The sequence below is a fragment of the Xyrauchen texanus genome, chromosome 30 (genome assembly GCF_025860055.1).
Source record: "Xyrauchen texanus isolate HMW12.3.18 chromosome 30, RBS_HiC_50CHRs, whole genome shotgun sequence".
NCBI lineage: Eukaryota > Metazoa > Chordata > Actinopteri > Cypriniformes > Catostomidae > Xyrauchen > Xyrauchen texanus.
Window position 1 is genome coordinate 22,860,308 of NC_068305.1, and position 17,826 is coordinate 22,878,133.

The 17,826-nt window shown below is 38.2% G+C and overlaps 1 protein-coding gene across 2 annotated transcripts; it reads right to left on the reverse strand.

Annotated features, from left to right (window-relative positions):
* Positions 1-1,740: 1,740 nt before the first annotated feature.
* On the reverse strand, positions 1,741-17,378 carry LOC127623817 (uncharacterized). 2 transcript variants are annotated; one of them, XM_052098355.1, is made up of 15 exons: positions 16,965-17,378; positions 14,715-15,089; positions 11,345-11,413; positions 10,592-11,257; positions 10,409-10,486; positions 8,661-8,836; positions 7,475-7,511; positions 7,045-7,242; positions 5,603-5,781; positions 4,832-5,011; positions 4,585-4,698; positions 3,611-3,694; positions 2,776-2,956; positions 2,284-2,442; positions 1,741-2,119 (listed from the first exon to the last, which is right to left on the reverse strand). In XM_052098355.1, exons 1-15 carry the CDS (start codon positions 17,317-17,319, stop codon positions 1,953-1,955), a joined length of 3,018 nt encoding a protein of 1,005 aa, XP_051954315.1. In that variant the 5' UTR covers positions 17,320-17,378; the 3' UTR covers positions 1,741-1,952. The 2 variants fall into 2 exon arrangements, with proteins under 2 accessions (XP_051954315.1, XP_051954314.1); XM_052098354.1 differs by having other exon boundaries at positions 10,592-11,263.
* Positions 17,379-17,826: the final 448 nt, after the last annotated feature.

A 17,826-nucleotide genomic window follows, 5' to 3' on the forward strand; every position in this document is an offset into this window, starting at 1 on the left:
ATATTTAAATATGGAAATAAATACAGATGGGAATAAATAAATATAAAACATAAATGAATGCATAAATAAATAATAATAATGAAAATGAAAGAATAAAAAAGTTTTAAGGAATAAAAACAAAAAGAGAAAATAATAAAGGAAAAGTATACAAAAATAAATTCAGGAATAACTTTCATTGAAAACTAATTATATTTGTTTTATCAAGACATTTATTCCTTTATTTATTTTCTTATTATTACATTTATATATGTATTTACTTATTTATTATTTTTGCAGGTTTTGTCCTCCATACACTCAACCCTCGACAATTTTATGACAAGACCCGAATGTCCATATACCACCATTAGTGAGTTTTTACACTACCAGGAGGCACACTCATTCAAGCAGGTGCAGTATTAGACCCGATATCTCCCGCCCTGCGCGACTCATATATTGAACAAATGCCCCGTCTGGCCAGAGCTCCGGATTGTACATTTCACTAACCTCATTACATTCAGATCTTAAATGAGGTGTATCGGCTGTTTGCAGTATCAGTGTTCTGACAGACGACCTCACGGCCACGTTTATCTTTCAGATACTCAGATAAAGTTCCAGCATTGGTAAACTTGGAAGCAAAAACACTCACCAAACTTGGTCTTGACCATTTTGATGTTACCCATAGCTCCAGTGCCAACCATAGACATGACATTACCAGACTTCTTTTTCTGCCTGGGAGTGACGGTAAACAATCTAGATTTTGATGTTACAACAGCATTCTCGGATCCCTGAAGTTGGCCCTTTTTCACAACATGACTCCACTTTGGAGTGACTAAAAAAGACGTGAATCCACTAGGTCTATCCGCTGTGGTAGTCTTCTCCACACTCAGAGCATTCACAGCGAAGTTCCCCGCCACAGCAGTGCCGAAGCCTCCCTCAAATGCAGCCACTAGCTCCGTGCCTTAGTAAACGTTACCAGCGGCACTCAATCATCCTGATGTAGCTGGAAGGTTTATCAGGGTGCTGAAGAATGACATGCAATCAACTTCTACAACACTTTTGGGTCTGAACGGAAATAGCAGTAGTAGTTTTCGCAGTGGTCAGGCCAGCACAATGTTCAATTGACCTCATGGAGGTTAAGGCTGGTCAGAACTTTAAAACAGCATCTAAACTGTAGTTCTTCTAAAAGGTATTTTTATGAAACATTAAATGCTTGCTCATTACATTTTTTTTTTTTTTTACATTTTTATATTTAAAATCAATTAAACAGATCTGTATGAACAACATTACAATGAAATACAATTTAAAGTCTGGTTGCAAGGTGGGATTCCAACCGCAAGTTTTCGTGCAACCCGCCTCCTGGGTTTTTCTCTCTTCCTATTGGCTGCGCTCTACACCTATGTGCCACTGGCATTCACGAAAGCTCCCCAGACGAAAACATAATTTTGAAATGAAGAAATAGATATGGTTCTAAATTCATATCCCCAACCATTAACCAACCAGTTGTTTTTTGTGTGTAAAAAATAAACGTTTTATGTATCAATGTGGGAATGCTAATTTGAGTCTAATGTAACTCAAGATTGTAGTTACTGCGTAATAGTGAAATATTGTACAAATTATTCAGATCAGAGCTTAAATTCTAGTTAGATTTCTTGTCTTAACAGCTAAAGATACCTTTAATGACTTCAAGAGTTTTTCTAATTTCAGGAGCGTAGGAATATTTAAAAAAGTGTGTGTGAGAAAGTGACTGCTATGCCTTTGCCCCCAAAGTTTTCATTTAATCATGCAGATTAGAAAAAGCATCAAGACAAATACATATATTTTAAGGAATGTTTATCGATGTATTTTACACCTGAAATTTAATTATTGCAAGGTCAGCATTTCACATAGGCTTTTTCAAAGGCAGTTACAGGTGTGTAGACCAATTATAAGAGGACATTTACAAAGTGCTTTGTGGGAATGAAAACGCTGGTCTTTTACAGGCTGCACTCTTGTAGTTTCTTGTCAGCCTGCTTCAGAGAGATCCAGGTGTTGAGCATGGAGGCCCGAAGTCTGGCCCAGACCAAGTGATCATTTAGACCCAAAATCTGAGCTGCAAACTGGGCAGCAGCATCAGGAGAAAGAACTGTGGAGCAGCCAAGACCTTAAAAGGAGAGATGATAAGAATGAGAGAAAGCTTAGCATGGGATACAGCGGTACTGTATGTCCACAGACACACACTAAAGACAGACTGCACCTTACAACAGATCATATACACATAACGAGACACAAACGATCATTACTGAAGATATTTAAATCAAGCTGTACCGCTTGGCATGCGAAGAGATGACCAGATATCCTGAGCACCCCAGTCAGGGGTAGTAGGGGGACAGTTAATAACAGGGTAGGCTGTGTTCCCTGACATCACAGGACCCAATCCATTACTTCTCCCTGCAACTGCAACAAAGATGGTGGGTATTCCATCACCTAAGAAGGAAGGGGAATACATATATATATAATTTAGCTATTAACATTATACTATAAACAAAAAGAGAGATTAATCTACTAAAAAAAAAATTCTGGGTTGAAAGTTGTGGGGGGTGGGGGTTCAGTCTTTGAGAAACAGCAAATATAAATGGCACAGAAGTCTCAGATGTTTTTAAATGCATTTTACATCATTTGGGGGGGGGGGGTGGGGAATTAGGCTACAGTCTGTGAGAAGGGCATGCTTGTGCTGTTCTTACATCTGAAAACATCTTTGATATGTTTTACATATATATGAGAGCAAAAGTGTAAAATAATAAAGGTAATCTGCCATACCCTCATATTCAGCTTTGATACGGAGGGTCTCATCAGGGCCTTTATGTGCTGAGGTGACTCTAAGGTGGCAGGGAATTCCATAGGTGGAACAAGCCTTACGGATCTTTTCACTGTGAGCCAAGTCTGAGGTGGAACCCATCAGAACTACAACCCTTCCTTTTGCCTGCGACTCCAGGAGCAGCTACATGCACACACACACACACACACACACAGCATTTTTTTGAGGAAAAAGTATCTTGTGATATTAACGTTGCATGGAAATGGTCAGGCAGTCTCTTGTGATATTAAAGTTGCACTTTTTTGCAGTTGATAATCTTTTACACACACAAAATAAAATGGACCAGAGGGGTTATGCACAGTTATAATAAAGACAGTGCTATTGGAGAAAAGAGACTTCCTCAAACACAATAGATTCTATGAAAATTAACAGCCAGAAAAGGTTGTGAGGTTCGTTTAGATAATGAGAAAAGTTCATTTAGGTATTGTGAAAGAATGTGTTTTTATAGAAGAGAGAAGAATGATAAGGTTGCAGGTGTCCTCATGTGGTTAACAGAGGTGAAAGCTACAACTGATCTGAGTGAACTAACAAAATATTCCAAAGGTCACAGAGCTATATGTTTGTGTTCAGATTCTTGAAGTTATTTATGATGATATGGACCATTTATCTTGTTTAAACTTCAACATTTTTAATATGAATAGATTAACCATAAGATATAATATATATAATCTAAATAGGAATAAGAATATAAATGTAGAAATTGTAAAGAATGAAAAAATCAATTTTGTACACAATGTTGTGTAATAATCGTTGTGTAAATAAACTATTGTCAAGTACCTTGACTCGCTCAGCAACCCACTCAAAGTTCCTCTTCACCATCTGCATGGCCTCAGGAGTGACTTCTTTTAGGTCACGGTACACCTACACAGAGAGCACTGTATTTATCTGACACTTACACTCATTACAAAGATCACACCACAACATGCAGGTCCATGCTAAACAGGTTGTTCAGTCTCTTGTTTTGTGCCATTTAGAAAACTGTCCAATTATATGGTCGTCTGCATCACAAAAAGACCTTCGCAAGCTTCAGGTGGCACAAAATAGGGCAGCGAGGACTGTCCTCCAGTGCTCTCTTGACACTAACGTGGTCCTGATGCATCAATGCCTTTCTTGGCTCACAGTTGAAGATAAAATTAAACTACGATTAATTTTACTATTGTGGAAAGCAGTTTTTATGAAACAACCACAGTTTCTCTCTGAGCAGATTGTTTTTGTAGGAAATAGACACCTATATGCCACCAGGCAGGCATTAGGCGGTGACATAAAACTTTCGCTTCCCAAGACAAATTTTCTGAAATGCACATCACTTTATAGAGCAATATCTATTTGGAATCGACTCTCTGTCTCATCACGCAGAATTCAGAACAAATATAAATTTAAGAGGACAGTAACCCAGGAATTGCTGCAAATGACCTCGTGAAAGCTGGAAATTGTCATGTTATTGCACTTGGTAATATTTTGTATGTAATTGCAATGTTTGAATTCTTTTTGATTGTAATTTCTGTTGTTATTGCTTTGTATAATTTTACGGTGTGAATATTTTAAAGAGGACCCCAGGAAGATTAGCTGCCATTAAATTGGCCGCTAATGGGGATTCTAATAAAAATGAAAAAATGAAATGCAGGTCTTGCAGAACAACATCTGCTTTAGCTGAATAAAAACATCAACTCTGAATGACTGCTAAATCTTAATGCAGGTAGCAAGAAGTAAATACATTTTTTTTTTTTTTTTTTCAGTGTTTGGGTATTCACCTGTTTGTCTTTCTGCTGGCTGCGATCCCCAGCGGGCCAAAGTCTCCAGGAGTCATTGTCAATCACATCAGCCAGTACAATCTCTTTAGTGGTCAGATTCACACCAAATTCTATCTAAAATGAAAAAATTATTAAAACACCAATACCATGACCAGTAGACACTAGGGCAAATAAAATATTTCAAGCAACATCAACAAATTTTTATATGGTCCCACAAGTGCTAGTTTAGTATGTTCTAGTTCCTTACTTTCATATCCACGAGAGTGCAGTCCTGTGTGGCCCAAGCCTTCTCCAGGACTTCAAAAATGGCGACTGTGCTTTTGCTCATGATGTCCACTTCACAGCAGCCAATGGTCAGGCCAGCCAGCTCAAAGCCAGCTGCCAACAATTGTTCCTCTGACCACTGTGGGTCATTGTTGGCATCATCCTGAGCAGAATACAGAGGAAATCAGTGAGACGATGGATAGAGGATGATAATAAGCTTCTTGGGCAAGACAAATTACATTTAAATATGTCTAACTGATCCTGTCTGACTACTGATAATATCTTCATAAGGATCAGCCTTCTCAACTTGTTAAAGGAATATTTCACCCAAGAAGAATCAATTGCTCACCATCACATTTCTTTTCAGAACACAAACAAATATTTTTAGGAGATTATTTCAGCTATGTAGGTCCTTACAATGTAAGGGAACAGTGGCCAGAACTTTGAAGCTCTAAAAAGCAAATATAGAATGCATAAAAGGTAATCCATCTGGCTCCAGATTTTTGAACTTAAACATTTTTGGTTTGCATTGTATGGACCCACAGAGCTGAGATATTCCTCTAATTTGTGTTCAGCAGGCAAATGAAAGTAATAAACATCTGTTAAGGCATGAGGGTGAGTAATTGATTCAAATTTTCTTTTTTGGGTGAACGATCCCTTAAACTCTATAGTGGTGGATTTCTAAATTTCTCACAATCCACCTATTAAATCTTAAATAATTTTAAACTATATTTCCTAAATGATAGAGCCTCACCTTAAAGAACATCTCAATCTTTAGAGGAGAGAAACGGTAACCCTCTTTGACCCCAGGGTTTCGTTTGAGGAAGGAACCAGTGGCAATCCGTCTGCAAACCCACTCAATGGGTATCATCTCACAGTGGGCCGCCACAAAAGCAGTCTCTGAATATTGTCTGACAAATGCTGTTTTGAGACCTGAAAGGAAATTGGTACATTCATTATTCACAGTCATCAACTTACGGTGTGGATCTTATTAGAAATGGCGCAACCAAATTGGCCCGGTTGCTAGGGAGGGTAGAGTCACATGGGGTAACCTCCTCGTGGTCGTTAAATGCAGTTCGTTCTCGGTGGGGCGCGTGGTGAGTTGAGCGTGGATGCTACGGTGGATGGCGTGAAGCCTTCACATGCGTTATGTCTCTGTGGCAACACATTCAACAAGCCACGTGATAAGATCTGCGGGTTGATGTCTCAGATGCGGAGGCAACTGTAATTCGTCCTACGTCACCCGGATTGAGGTGAATTACTATTTGACCTTTAGGACTTAAAAGCACATTGGGCATTCCGAATTGGGAGAAAAAAAAAAAAAAATGGCAAAACCACTAATAAATGTGCAATGATGTACTGACATTTTGTGCTGAAATGGTATCGGCAAAGTTATGTTGTGGGTTTCCTGCTGGATGCTTTTCTATGAACAGTCTGTAAAACCATTTAGGCAACACACAACGGTACCCAGATACCACACACAACACATCTCCGGGATGTCTGTTTAACAGCACTTGATCTGGAAAGCATTTCATTCTAATTAGAGCATTTTTACATAAATTCTAAATCCTAAATGTCTCAAAAACCTCTGCATGTTTTTGAATGTCCTTTTGACAACAGAGAGGAAATGTCTAACAGACATATAGCAATTGAGCAAACAATCTAAAAAACATTTCTTCCAGATGTTAACACACATCAAATAGGCGTCTGGAAGATATACGTGTGCTACCAGGATCTGTGTTGCAGAGTAGAGCAATGACTGCCAAAAGAGACATGTTCACATAGTGAAAGTTGGACATCAGTCTAAATAACCTAAACAAAGCATGCATGTGTGTCCTATTGAGTTTAATCAAAGTAAGCATGCCTAGGTCATAATACTCTAATTTACAGAGTGCAACCTTCATCATGAGCTTCACATGGGATATACACACTTAATTTCACCAAAATTGCTGTGGTTGTGGGAACTATTTTAAAAGTAACTTTGAATTGTGTTTCAACCTCACAAATTTCTTCAACACTGTACAAAAGCCATAAAAAGACAATGCAAAGTTTGTGCACTACTGATGCATAGCTGCAAGTTTGCAACAAACAGGAAGAGGATTAACTTCACCTTATATATTTTAACACTGTGCAAACAAATTAACCTGTATGCCAAATGATTGGATTAAATAATAATTATAATAATAGAAATCTCACCAACATCCTGCAGTAATTTGAACACACAGCTTGTGGTCTTATTGGCAATAGCTGCTTTGCCCTCCATCTGATCCTTCCGAACCGCATTGCCCGCTGTGATCTGATCTTTAGATTGGACCAGAACATGACCCGGTTCATCCACAAGCTCAAAGATCTGCTTGGTCTTACCCTCGTTCAGTTTCTGACCTAATTTCAGTTCTACGCATAAAAACAAAGGCGTTAACTGCACAACAACGGCGACATAAATCACAGCATACATAGACCTGATAAAGAAACACTAGTAATGTTATATCATTATGATTAATAACTTAGCAAAAACACAAAACAATTGAGTTTTATAACTACATTGACATGCCATATTAGTGCTTTTGTATTTACTGCGCAACAACTACAACACATTGTGAATATAGGAGAGGGAAAGCAGACGTACCTGATGTGTTCGGCATTTTTGCTGAGGTTCGTTTTTCCTGGGGGGGAAAGGATAGAAACCTATTAATTTTGTTCAGCTGAACGTTTCAATAAACACCAGTGGCAAAGAGGGTGAACGTAAGAGGAAAAGCTAGTGTAAAGTATGGCGAGTGGCGACAAAGAGTGTAACCCAACTCATTTATTTTAACAAAAGCAACGCCAGTTACGAAACTGCCGATACAAAAAAAAAACAATCAGAGTGATGCCATCTTAACCACGTGGGCAGACCACCCTCTCTGCTTTCTTTGAGATACAAAACTTTTAAAGACGACTTATCAATGAGTAAAGAGCAAACATCCATCCTGATCCATCTCCGCAATTTAAGTTAGGGGCCACGTGGCTTTCAGGTGTGGCGCGAGACTTCGAGCGCATTCCTCAGTTTATAAACCCGACATTGTAAATTATTTTTATTGATTTGACCAAACTCCCCTTTTCAGAACTGTTATGTTCCATGTGCTCTCATTTGGATCATAAATCTTGTGTTTTTATTCATTGGGCCACTTTTGTTGTGCAGGTCTAACGCTGCATGCTCCGCTGTGTGTTCCTCAAATGAACGTGTGACTTCCATTCTGCGTGGAAATAACACGCTACATTACAAACAGAGGCAGCCAAATCTACCAAGGAGGACATGGAGTTTGAGGAGTCGGGTATCGGCGAGGAATGCGGGGTGTTCGGCTGTGTCGCAGCGGGCGAATGGCCAACACAGCTGGAGGTGGCACAGATTTTGACACTTGGGCTTGTTGCATTACAGCACAGGTTAGTATGATGCTATGTGTTCAGTGCAAGCTCTTGTAGAACAAAACAAGTTTTGCTCATCATATTTATAGGAAGATTTATGAATCCTTAACAGTCATCCGTTTTAATTGAATCTTCTTGTTTGGTTTTATATCCGGTAAACACAGTAACTTTTCTTAATGCTTGCATTGTATTTAAACTAATTGTGTAGTAATATTTATCGAGAAGGTGTCATAAAGTGCAACTTTTGCAATTGCCTTATATTTATTTGTCTAACTGGTACGCTTCACTGGTATAAACACAGATAGACTGTTTGTTCAAGGACCATTCATGTGTACTCTACGGCTGTTAAACACTAATAATGCAATATTGGAATAACAGATCTATAGACTTCCATTGTCCTGTCATCTCACCGATTGTTCGGCTGTGATTTCATCAGACGCCATAGAGCACACAGAGGTGATCTCCATGATCGGAATGTATTGATCTCCCTCTTCTTTGCATCGGAAGTCTATATTCTCCGACCAGTCTGTGCTGCTTTCTCCATCATCAGTGCTCTGATGAAACTGTTTACGAACCAAACGGTCACCTAGAAAGATATAGATAATAGTTAACAATGTTAGTATGCAGGTCAAAGGATGTGTTTATTCAACTTATGTAAAATGTATAAAAATTACACTTTTATTAAAATACACAATTGTTAGTTAATTCTTATTAAATTATATTTTCTTTGTTATATCTTATTTTAGTGTTGAATGGCAGTGTTCCATCCTTATAGGGATGGTTCGCCCAAAAATGAAAATTCTGTCACTATTTACTGACAGTGCTGACTTACTTTCTCCCATGGAACACAAAAGGTGATCATCAAACCTCAGGGGTTTTTGTGACCACCTTGTGACCAAACGTCATGTCGCAAATACCAATGAGGTTTGATGTTATAAACAAAGCCGTCATATTTGATTTTAGGGCTTTATTAAAGGGATAGTTGACTCCAAATTTAAATTTCTCTAATCAATTACTCACCTTCATGCCATCCCAGATGTGTATGACTTTCTTTCTTCTGCTGAACACAAACAAAGATTTTTAGGAGAATATTTCAGCTCTGTAGATCCACGCAATGCAAGTGAATGGGTACCAAAATTTTAAGCTCAAGAATACATATAAAGGCAGCATAAAAGTAAACCATAAGACTCCAGTGGTTAAATCTTAAGCTTCAGAAGCCATACGATTGGTGTGGGTGTAAAACAGATAAATGTTTAAGTCCTTTTACTATAAATTTTCCTCCCTGCCCAAAAGTTGGCGATATGTATGAAGAATGTGAATCACCAAAAACAAAAGAAACAAATGTGAAAGTGGAGATTAATAGTTAAAAAGGGCTTAAATATCTATCCGTTTCTCTCCCACAGCTATCACATTGCTTCTAAATATATGGATTCAACCACTGGAGTCTTATGGTTTACTTTTATGCTGCATTTATGTGCTTCAAATTTAGGTACCCGTGAATGGGTACCAAACTTTGCATTGTGAGGACCTACCAAGCTGAAATATTTGTTTGTGTTCCGCAGAAGAAAGTCGTTATACACATCTGGGATGGCATGACGGTGAGTATATGGGAAAATTGTCATATTTTGATGAACTTTTCCTTAAATGTAATTCTCTTTACCACACAGTGATCATATCACTTCAGAAGACTTGGATGTAGTCATATCTTCCAAGTTCTATAAATTATTTTACTGTGGTTTAATGATGTTTTATTTTTGTCCTTTTTCAAGCTTGACACACCGGAGTGACGATTCACTGTCATAATAGCAAATAAACCCAGTGAAGACTTTTACATTTTGTGTTCCACAGAAAATCTTATGGGTTTTGAGTGACATTAGAGTGAGTAAATAATGACTTCTTTCATGAAAAATTCAGATAACTGAATAGGGCAGGGCTGTTTGTGTTGTATTGTCTGTAAATTAAATCATGTTTCTTTTATGGAAAGTTCATTGCATAGTCCCCTGTGCTTGTGATGCTCTGTTCTTATCAGTGTTCTCACTCCCATCTAGATTCTATTAGTCAGACTGTAGTTATATGACTACATCAGACCTGAGCTCTACTTTTTTGCTTTGCATGACAACTTGAAATTGAATGTATTGTCATGAATATAATGAAAAACCTTCATCTGCAGCCTTCCTCTTTCTGCCATTGGTGGCCACCACCTGCACTCCTCTTGTGTATAATTGGTCTCCACTTTCTACATTGCAAACATATGGACACATATTAAGAGCAGGCAAATGAAAGTGTCATTACATGCAAACAAAATAATTTTAGTATTACTATGGTGTTATAATAGTATTACGTGTGTTTCTTCTGTACTTTTGCCCGTTGTCACATATAACAGCAGTGATGGTGTCAGAGGAGAGATGCTGTTCATATTCTATCTGAGGACTGCTAACCATTATGGCATTCATTTCAGACATCCCAAATTGCATGTTTGTCTCTTCATCTGACTGCGTTAAAATGTTTTCAGTCCCAGCTTGATTCTGAAAAACTCTTGCAGTAATGGCAGAAGATCTCAAAGTGGCCTCATTCATTGACGGCTGATCATATCTAACTGCAATTATGTCATTAGCCTCCTGTGGATCTCCAACCATGGACAGCTCCTCAAGATCTGGAGGACTGAACATCCTTCTTGGCGGCTTGGACAAAAGGGCATCTAGCTGTTCGTAAAACCTCATGACGCGTCGAGGATCTCCAATATCAGCCTTTCCTCTCTGCAGAGAACGGTATAGGTATTTCAGGTTCTTATACTTGGTGCGACATTGTTTCCAGTCTCTTTCTACGCCCTGCTGAAGAAGCTTGCGTGAAATTTGCACGAAAATGTCTTTATTTCTGGTTGAGCCCTGTAGCTGTCGCTGAATGCCTTCTTCAGCCCAGATTTGAAGCAGCGCGGCCACCTCTTCCTCACTCCAATTTCTGCCAGAATCATGCACCGTGATTACGTTCATTTCATTTGCTGCTGCTGCTGTTGCTGAAGACATTGGATAGAAATTTGAGGTTTTGAGGAAATCACATTTAATGTTCTAGCTTTTGTAGAAATATTTTAACTCACCTGTTTCTCTTCCAATTAGTGGGTGGGCAGCAGTATTCATTATTGTTTGCATCTCTGCCAGACTTTCATCTTTAAAGGAGTAAATATGGAAATAGTGAAATCCTAGATTATGAGAAGCTGATGAATTTAACCTGGTTTTGCCTGAGGAACTAGATTGTTGGGTTGCCACTGGATGACCAATGTACAATGTACCAAGACTGTTTATGGTATAAAAGTAAAAAAAAATAAAAAAAATGGGGCAAGATGACCCCCACCTGGGGCAAGAAGTAACATTTAAAATTTAAGGTAAAATATAAAATCAAATATTTTATGTAATTATTTTTCACAATTTAGATGAATAATTGAACTAAACAATGACAGGCCAATCAAATATCAGAATCCCAGTCAAAGAGATTCATTTGAAAGGTCTACTTTTTCTATGAATTATATACTGTACAGGCCTATGAATATATACATATAAAGACACCCATATTTTGAATTGATGGCAGGTCATAATAGCAATACAGTGAATATAGATTGAATTTCCCTCAAATAGCCTTATTAGCTTATGAAGAATAGAGATGTTTGAAGTATACATCTAACACATGGAAGTATTTTACAATAACCCCATAAGTTAATAATTATTAAATTAAATAATAATGACACCAGAACCAACTTTCTACCCAAGTAAGGGGGCCCAGATGACCTTGCTATGGCCCTGCCTACCTTACCTACATCATATATACAGCTGAAATCAGATGTTTACATACACCTTGGCCAAATACATTTAATATCAGTTTTTCACAATTCCGGACATTTAATCATATAATACATAGACGTATTCTATGTATTCTACGTTTACATTAAACATAGAATACATTCCCTGTCTTAGGTCAGTTAGGATCACTACTTTAGTTTAAGAATGTGAAATGTCAGAATAATAGTAGAGAGAATTATTTATTTCAGCTTTTATTTCTTTCATCACATTCCCAGTGGGTCAGAAGTTTATATACAATTTGTTAGTATTTGGTAGCATTGCCTTTACATTATTTTTTTAGATTGGGTCAAATGGGTAGCCTTCCACATGATTCTCACAATAAGTTGCTGGAATTTTAGCCCATTCCTCCAGGCAGAACTGGTGTAACGGAGTCAGGTTTGTAGGCCTCTTTGCTCGCACATGCTTTTTCAGTTCTGCCCACAACTTTTCTATTAGATTGAGGTCAGGCCTTTGGTATGGCCACTCCAATACCTTGACTTTGTTGTCCTTAAGCCGTTTTGCCACAACTTTGGAGGTATGCTTGAGTTAATTGTCCATATGGAAGACCATTTGCAACCAAGATTTAATTTCATGGCTGATGTCTTGAGATGTTGCTTCAATATATCAACATAATTTTCCTTCCTCATGATGCCATCTATTTTGTGAAGTGCACCAGTCCCTCCTGCAGCAAAGCACCCTCACAACATGATGCTGCCACCCCCATGGTTCACGGTTGGGATGGTGTTCTTTGGCTTGCAATCCTCACCCTTCTTTCTCCAAACATATCAATGGTCATTATGGCCAAACAGTTCAATTTTGTTTCATCAGACCAGAGGATATTTCTCCAAAAAGTAAGATCTTTGTCCTCATGTGCACTTGCAAACTGTAGTCTGTCTTTTTTATGGCAGTTTTGGAGCAGTGGCTTCTTCTTTGCTGAACAGCCTTTCAGGTTATGTCGATATAGGACTCGTTTTATTGTGGATATAGATACCTGTCTACCTGTTTCTCCAGTATCTTCACAAGGTCCTTTACTGTTGTTTTGGGATTGTTTTGCACTTTTCGTACCCAACCACATTCACCTCTAGGAGACCGAAAGCATCTATGATGGCTGTGTGGTCCCATGGTGTTTGTACTTGCGTACTATTGTTTGTACAGATGAACGTGGTACCTTCAGGCATTTGAAAATTGCTCCCAAGGATGAACCAGACATGTGGAGGTCCACAATTTGTTTTTCTGAAGTCTTTGCTGAATTCTTTAGATTTTTCCCATGATGTCAAGCAAAGAGACACTTGAGTTTGAAGGTAGGTCGTCAAATAAATCCATTGGTACACCTCCAATTCAGTACACCTCCTATCAGTAGATAATTGTCTAAAGGCTTGACATAATTTTCTGGAATTTTCCAAAATTTTCTGGAATTTTCTGCTTGGTGTATGTAAACTTCTGGCCCACTGGAATTGTGATATAGTCAATTAAAAGTGAAACAATCTGTCTGTAAACAGTTGTTGGAAAAATTACTTTTGTCATGCACAAAGTAGACGTCCTAAACGACTTGCCAAAACTATAGTTTGCTAATATGAAATCTGTGGAGTGGTTAAAAATTTAGTTTTAATGACTGTGTGTATACATATATATATATATATATATATATATATATATATATATATATATATACAGCATGTACAGCTCTGGAAAAATTAAGAGACCACTTAAGATGGCTAGCCATATCTCCAGACCTGAACCCCATTGAAAACCTCTGGAATGTGATCAAGAGGAAGATGGATGGCCACAAGCCATCAAACAAAGCAGAGCTGCTTGAATTATTGTGCCAGGAGTGGCATAAGGTCACCCAACAGCAATGTGAAAGACTGGTGGAGAGCATGCCAAGAGGCATGAAAGCTGTGATTGAAAATCAGGGATATTCCACCAAATATTGATTTCTGAACACTTCCAAGTTAAAACATTAATATTGTGCTGGTTAAAAATGAATATGAACTTGTTTTCTTTGAATTATTTGAGGTCAGAAACACATTTTCTGCAAATAAATGCTCTAAATGACAATATTTTTATTTGGAAGAAGTGTCATCTGTATTTTATAGAATAAAACAAAAATGTTAATTTTACTCCAACACATACCTATAAATAGTAATTCCAGAGAAACTGATAATTTTGCAGTGGTCTCTACACTTTTAAACTGTTAAGTATGTGAACACATGAGGTAGACAGACGCCATTAATCTTGCTGTCTTTTCAGCATTTTATGTTGGCTTTTGAATTTTTAAAATGCTGTGCAACACTAAAATATGTCTAAATACCCAATTGTTCCATCCATTTCTGCTGTATGTCTAGCTGTTTTTGAATACAAGAATTCATACTTTGTGCCATAATACTGTAACCTTTCATTGAACGCATAACCTTTGACGCCAACAACAAAAGATAGTCGATAAGCAAATATTTTGCTGTTCTTACTATGCACTATTAAAGTTAGTTAGTTGCCTTTTCTTGCTTGCATTTAGCATTATTTTTACCCTGCTGTCCACGAACCTATCAGAACCCATCAGTTGAGTCTTTTTCTAAAAAGACACTACTAGATTGTAGAACCCTAAAATAAATTTGACAAGAATAATTAAAAACGTACCATCATCAATCTTGATAACCTGTTCTTTGCTGGTCAGCTGGTCTCTGTCTGGTATTTTCCTAGACGAGTCCTCCTCCTCAAAGCCACCTTCAATATCTTTGCCCTGCAGTATGCAATCAAGCTCAGCCCAGAATCTCATTGGACGGCCTTGGCTCTTGCTGACTTTGAAATCATATTTCAGGTTCTTGTATTTGGTGCGGCATTGTCTCCAGTCTCGCACCACGCCATGTTGATGCTCCAGACGACGTGCCATCTCCTGGAAGATGGCCTTGTTTCTGTGGGAGCGTTGGAGTTGCTTGTTAACCTCCTTATCAGCCCAGATATTTAGTAGAGCACGGACCTCCTTGTCAGACCAGTGTCTGCCTCCTTCCAGCCCTGAGAAAGTAAACGGGTTCTAATTTAAAGGTGCACTCATTAGTGATTTGTTTATGTCATATTGGATTGACACTTACACTGATACCTAGTGGTGTGGATGCAGCATCATACAAATGCAGTACTGATACCGTTGTAGAAATTCATTATTCAGTCAGCCATGAGTTAATTGTCCAATAAAAGGGAGATGAGATTAAGCGAGTAATATTCCACTGGTCATATGATTTTAACATAGCAGCCCCCATGTGATTTTATATACTGTTATGACTGGAGGCTTAATATTGTGTGAGTGCTCATGATTTTATACATATGTTTCAAAATCACTATTTCTTAAGGAGTAAAACTACTTTTAATGAGAAAAAAATAATGAGTGCACCTTTAACAAGGTTTGCAGTCCTTTGGGGTTAAAGAAACTTTGGCTAAAATAGAACACAATGGAGCTGGAAACACTAATACCTGATACATTAACCTACCATGTGGACTGTATTTTACTCCACCGGGTTTTTGATTAGGGCCACAAAACAAAAAACAGTGGAAAAGTGATTCTATTGGCTAATAAGTATGCACCGATTTGATAACTGGATCGGTATCGGCTCTGATACAGTACATTTTAGACAGATCGGGTATAGGCCCAACAAGCCCAGTCCAAATCAGATACCGTGTGTTAGTCATGTTTGTTACTGTCGAGCTCCAAAAATGACATAAAAGAACCATGAAGGCACCATTAAAGTACTCCATATGACTTGTGCATTTTATTCAAAGCCACTTGGAGACATGCAATAGCTCTGTGAATCGCAGATGGCTGTGTTTAATAAGTAGATGGTATGCATGCCCAACACGCTAGTAAATGGTGTGGCTCTGTGAACACTTACTGTACATAACATGCTGTTGATGTGCTCGCACAGTATGTGAGCGCCACACAAAAAACTGAATCTCAGATAGCTCGATAGTTTGGTTTGGAGGAGGAGGATTACACAAAATCTCGAATAAGAGGCTTCTTAAACTACTGTGGACTAGCCCCCATAAATACACGTACGATGTTCCGACTGTCAAAATAAAAGCCTGAGCGCTTTGTAGTTAAAGGTGCATGACTGAATTGCTTTACTATTGTAATTATTTTAAAAGTAAATAATAATTATAATAATTTATTGTTATTATTATTTGTTTTAAAATTACAACATACTTAAGTTGACTGCGGTTCCAAAAAATAGCTGTGTGAATGAAAAGTGGACTGAAATCTTACAATAGTGGAAAAAAAAGAAATCTGAATCGTTTTCTACTGAAGACTTTTACTGGAGCTACTGTTAATTTTGCTGCTACATTATCCAGTAGACTAGTTAATGTAATGTGTAGTAAATGTTTGTGTTTCTTTACATATAAAAGAGTACCCCCAATTAGTATCACAGAGTGAAGCGTATATATATTCTGAACTGATTATGAAAAAACAACGACACTGGAATTGGATTGGGATCGGACCTTACTGAGATATGAGGTATCGGTGGATCCCTATTGTCTAATGGACTTTCAGATGAAAGGTTTTAAAGAATGGTTTGGTTTTATATTTATATGAAGTTGAGATTTAGACAACTAATAATAACTTTATATAATATGAATATATATGCTGCATTAAAAAGTGTGTGTGGTTATAATCATGCAAAGGTATAATTTATGTATAATAAATCTCTGCTTGCAAATCAGTTTTCTCTTTGAAGAAAATAAAACTTGACTTAACTTGAGAAACAAAGTAATTTTCCCTTGACATATTGAATTAGGTCCCAGTGTTTTGTAGTCATAATAGAAACATAAAGAGCAAAAATCGAATTATTCTGTCTTGAATGTTTCAACAAATTAAGGTGTTTTTAAGATTGTGAAAGTTACCTTCCTGAAGACTTGCTTGGGAAGTAGACTCTTCATCTGCCATGTAAGGCATTTGGTTCAGTGATTTAGTATCTGCGGAAGCTTGTTTGTAGACCGTCTGTGTAGGCCTCCAGTCTGGAAGAGCCATACTCCTACTCTGGGCCTTACACTCAACCCAGTCTTTACACACCCCAAGCTCTCTCAGTCGGCTTGAGATGGCCTCATACTTGGCCTTGCTCTCTTCCTCTTCCCATGCCTGTTTCTCCCTCCACACAGAGAGCAGAGCTTTCACTTCTTCCCCTCTCCAATATCCAGCTGCTCCCCTCTGCTGCTTTTCCTCCCCAGCATTACTGTGTTGGGCTGTTTTAGGCTCCATGTTTCTAAGCTTGCCTAGAAATGGCTTCTGTTTGTTCACCTCCGCCTTTATCCTCTCTGCTCCCCCTCCCCGTTGACTTTAAGCTCAGTGTCCAAGGCAACCAGACGACTGAGCCAGTTAGGAACACCCACGTGACCGAGAACAGCCTTATGACTGGCTTAAGCTGTGTGCAGTGGGGGAGGTGCATGGAGGAAATGTGAGAAGTGGCTTGGCAAGTGAGCTACATTTGCTGTGTCAGTTTCTCCAAATAAGACTCTGTAAAAGGCTTAAGAGGTGTTTGGCTGTGCTAAGATCTGAAAGGGATTCTGATAAAAATGTAGAATGCCTTGTGTGTGCTTTATTCAGTCATTTATTTTAGTATTTTTCTCTCCCCTCATGCTTTGTCCTCTTATCCCCTTCACCCCCCCTAATTCCTGATCCTCCTCATTCTCACTCTACCTAACCGATTCACACAAACCAGTTTGATCTGCCTTTTATAGTCACATGCAATGCAGCCATTGACTCTTG

Bases quoted from the DNA above. Each gene is read 5' to 3' on its own strand.
- LOC127623817 (XM_052098354.1), bottom strand. From the start codon at position 17,319: ATGGAGCCTAAAACAGCCCAACACAGTAATGCTGGGGAGGAAAAGCAG. The intron at 11,414-14,714 runs GTACGTTTTTAA...ACTCCTTTAAAG, and splicing joins GGTTATCAAGATTGATGATG to ATGAAAGTCTGGCAGAGATG. The intron at 10,487-10,591 runs GTAATACTATTA...TTTGCAATGTAG, and splicing joins AAAGTACAGAAGAAACACAC to AAAGTGGAGACCAATTATAC.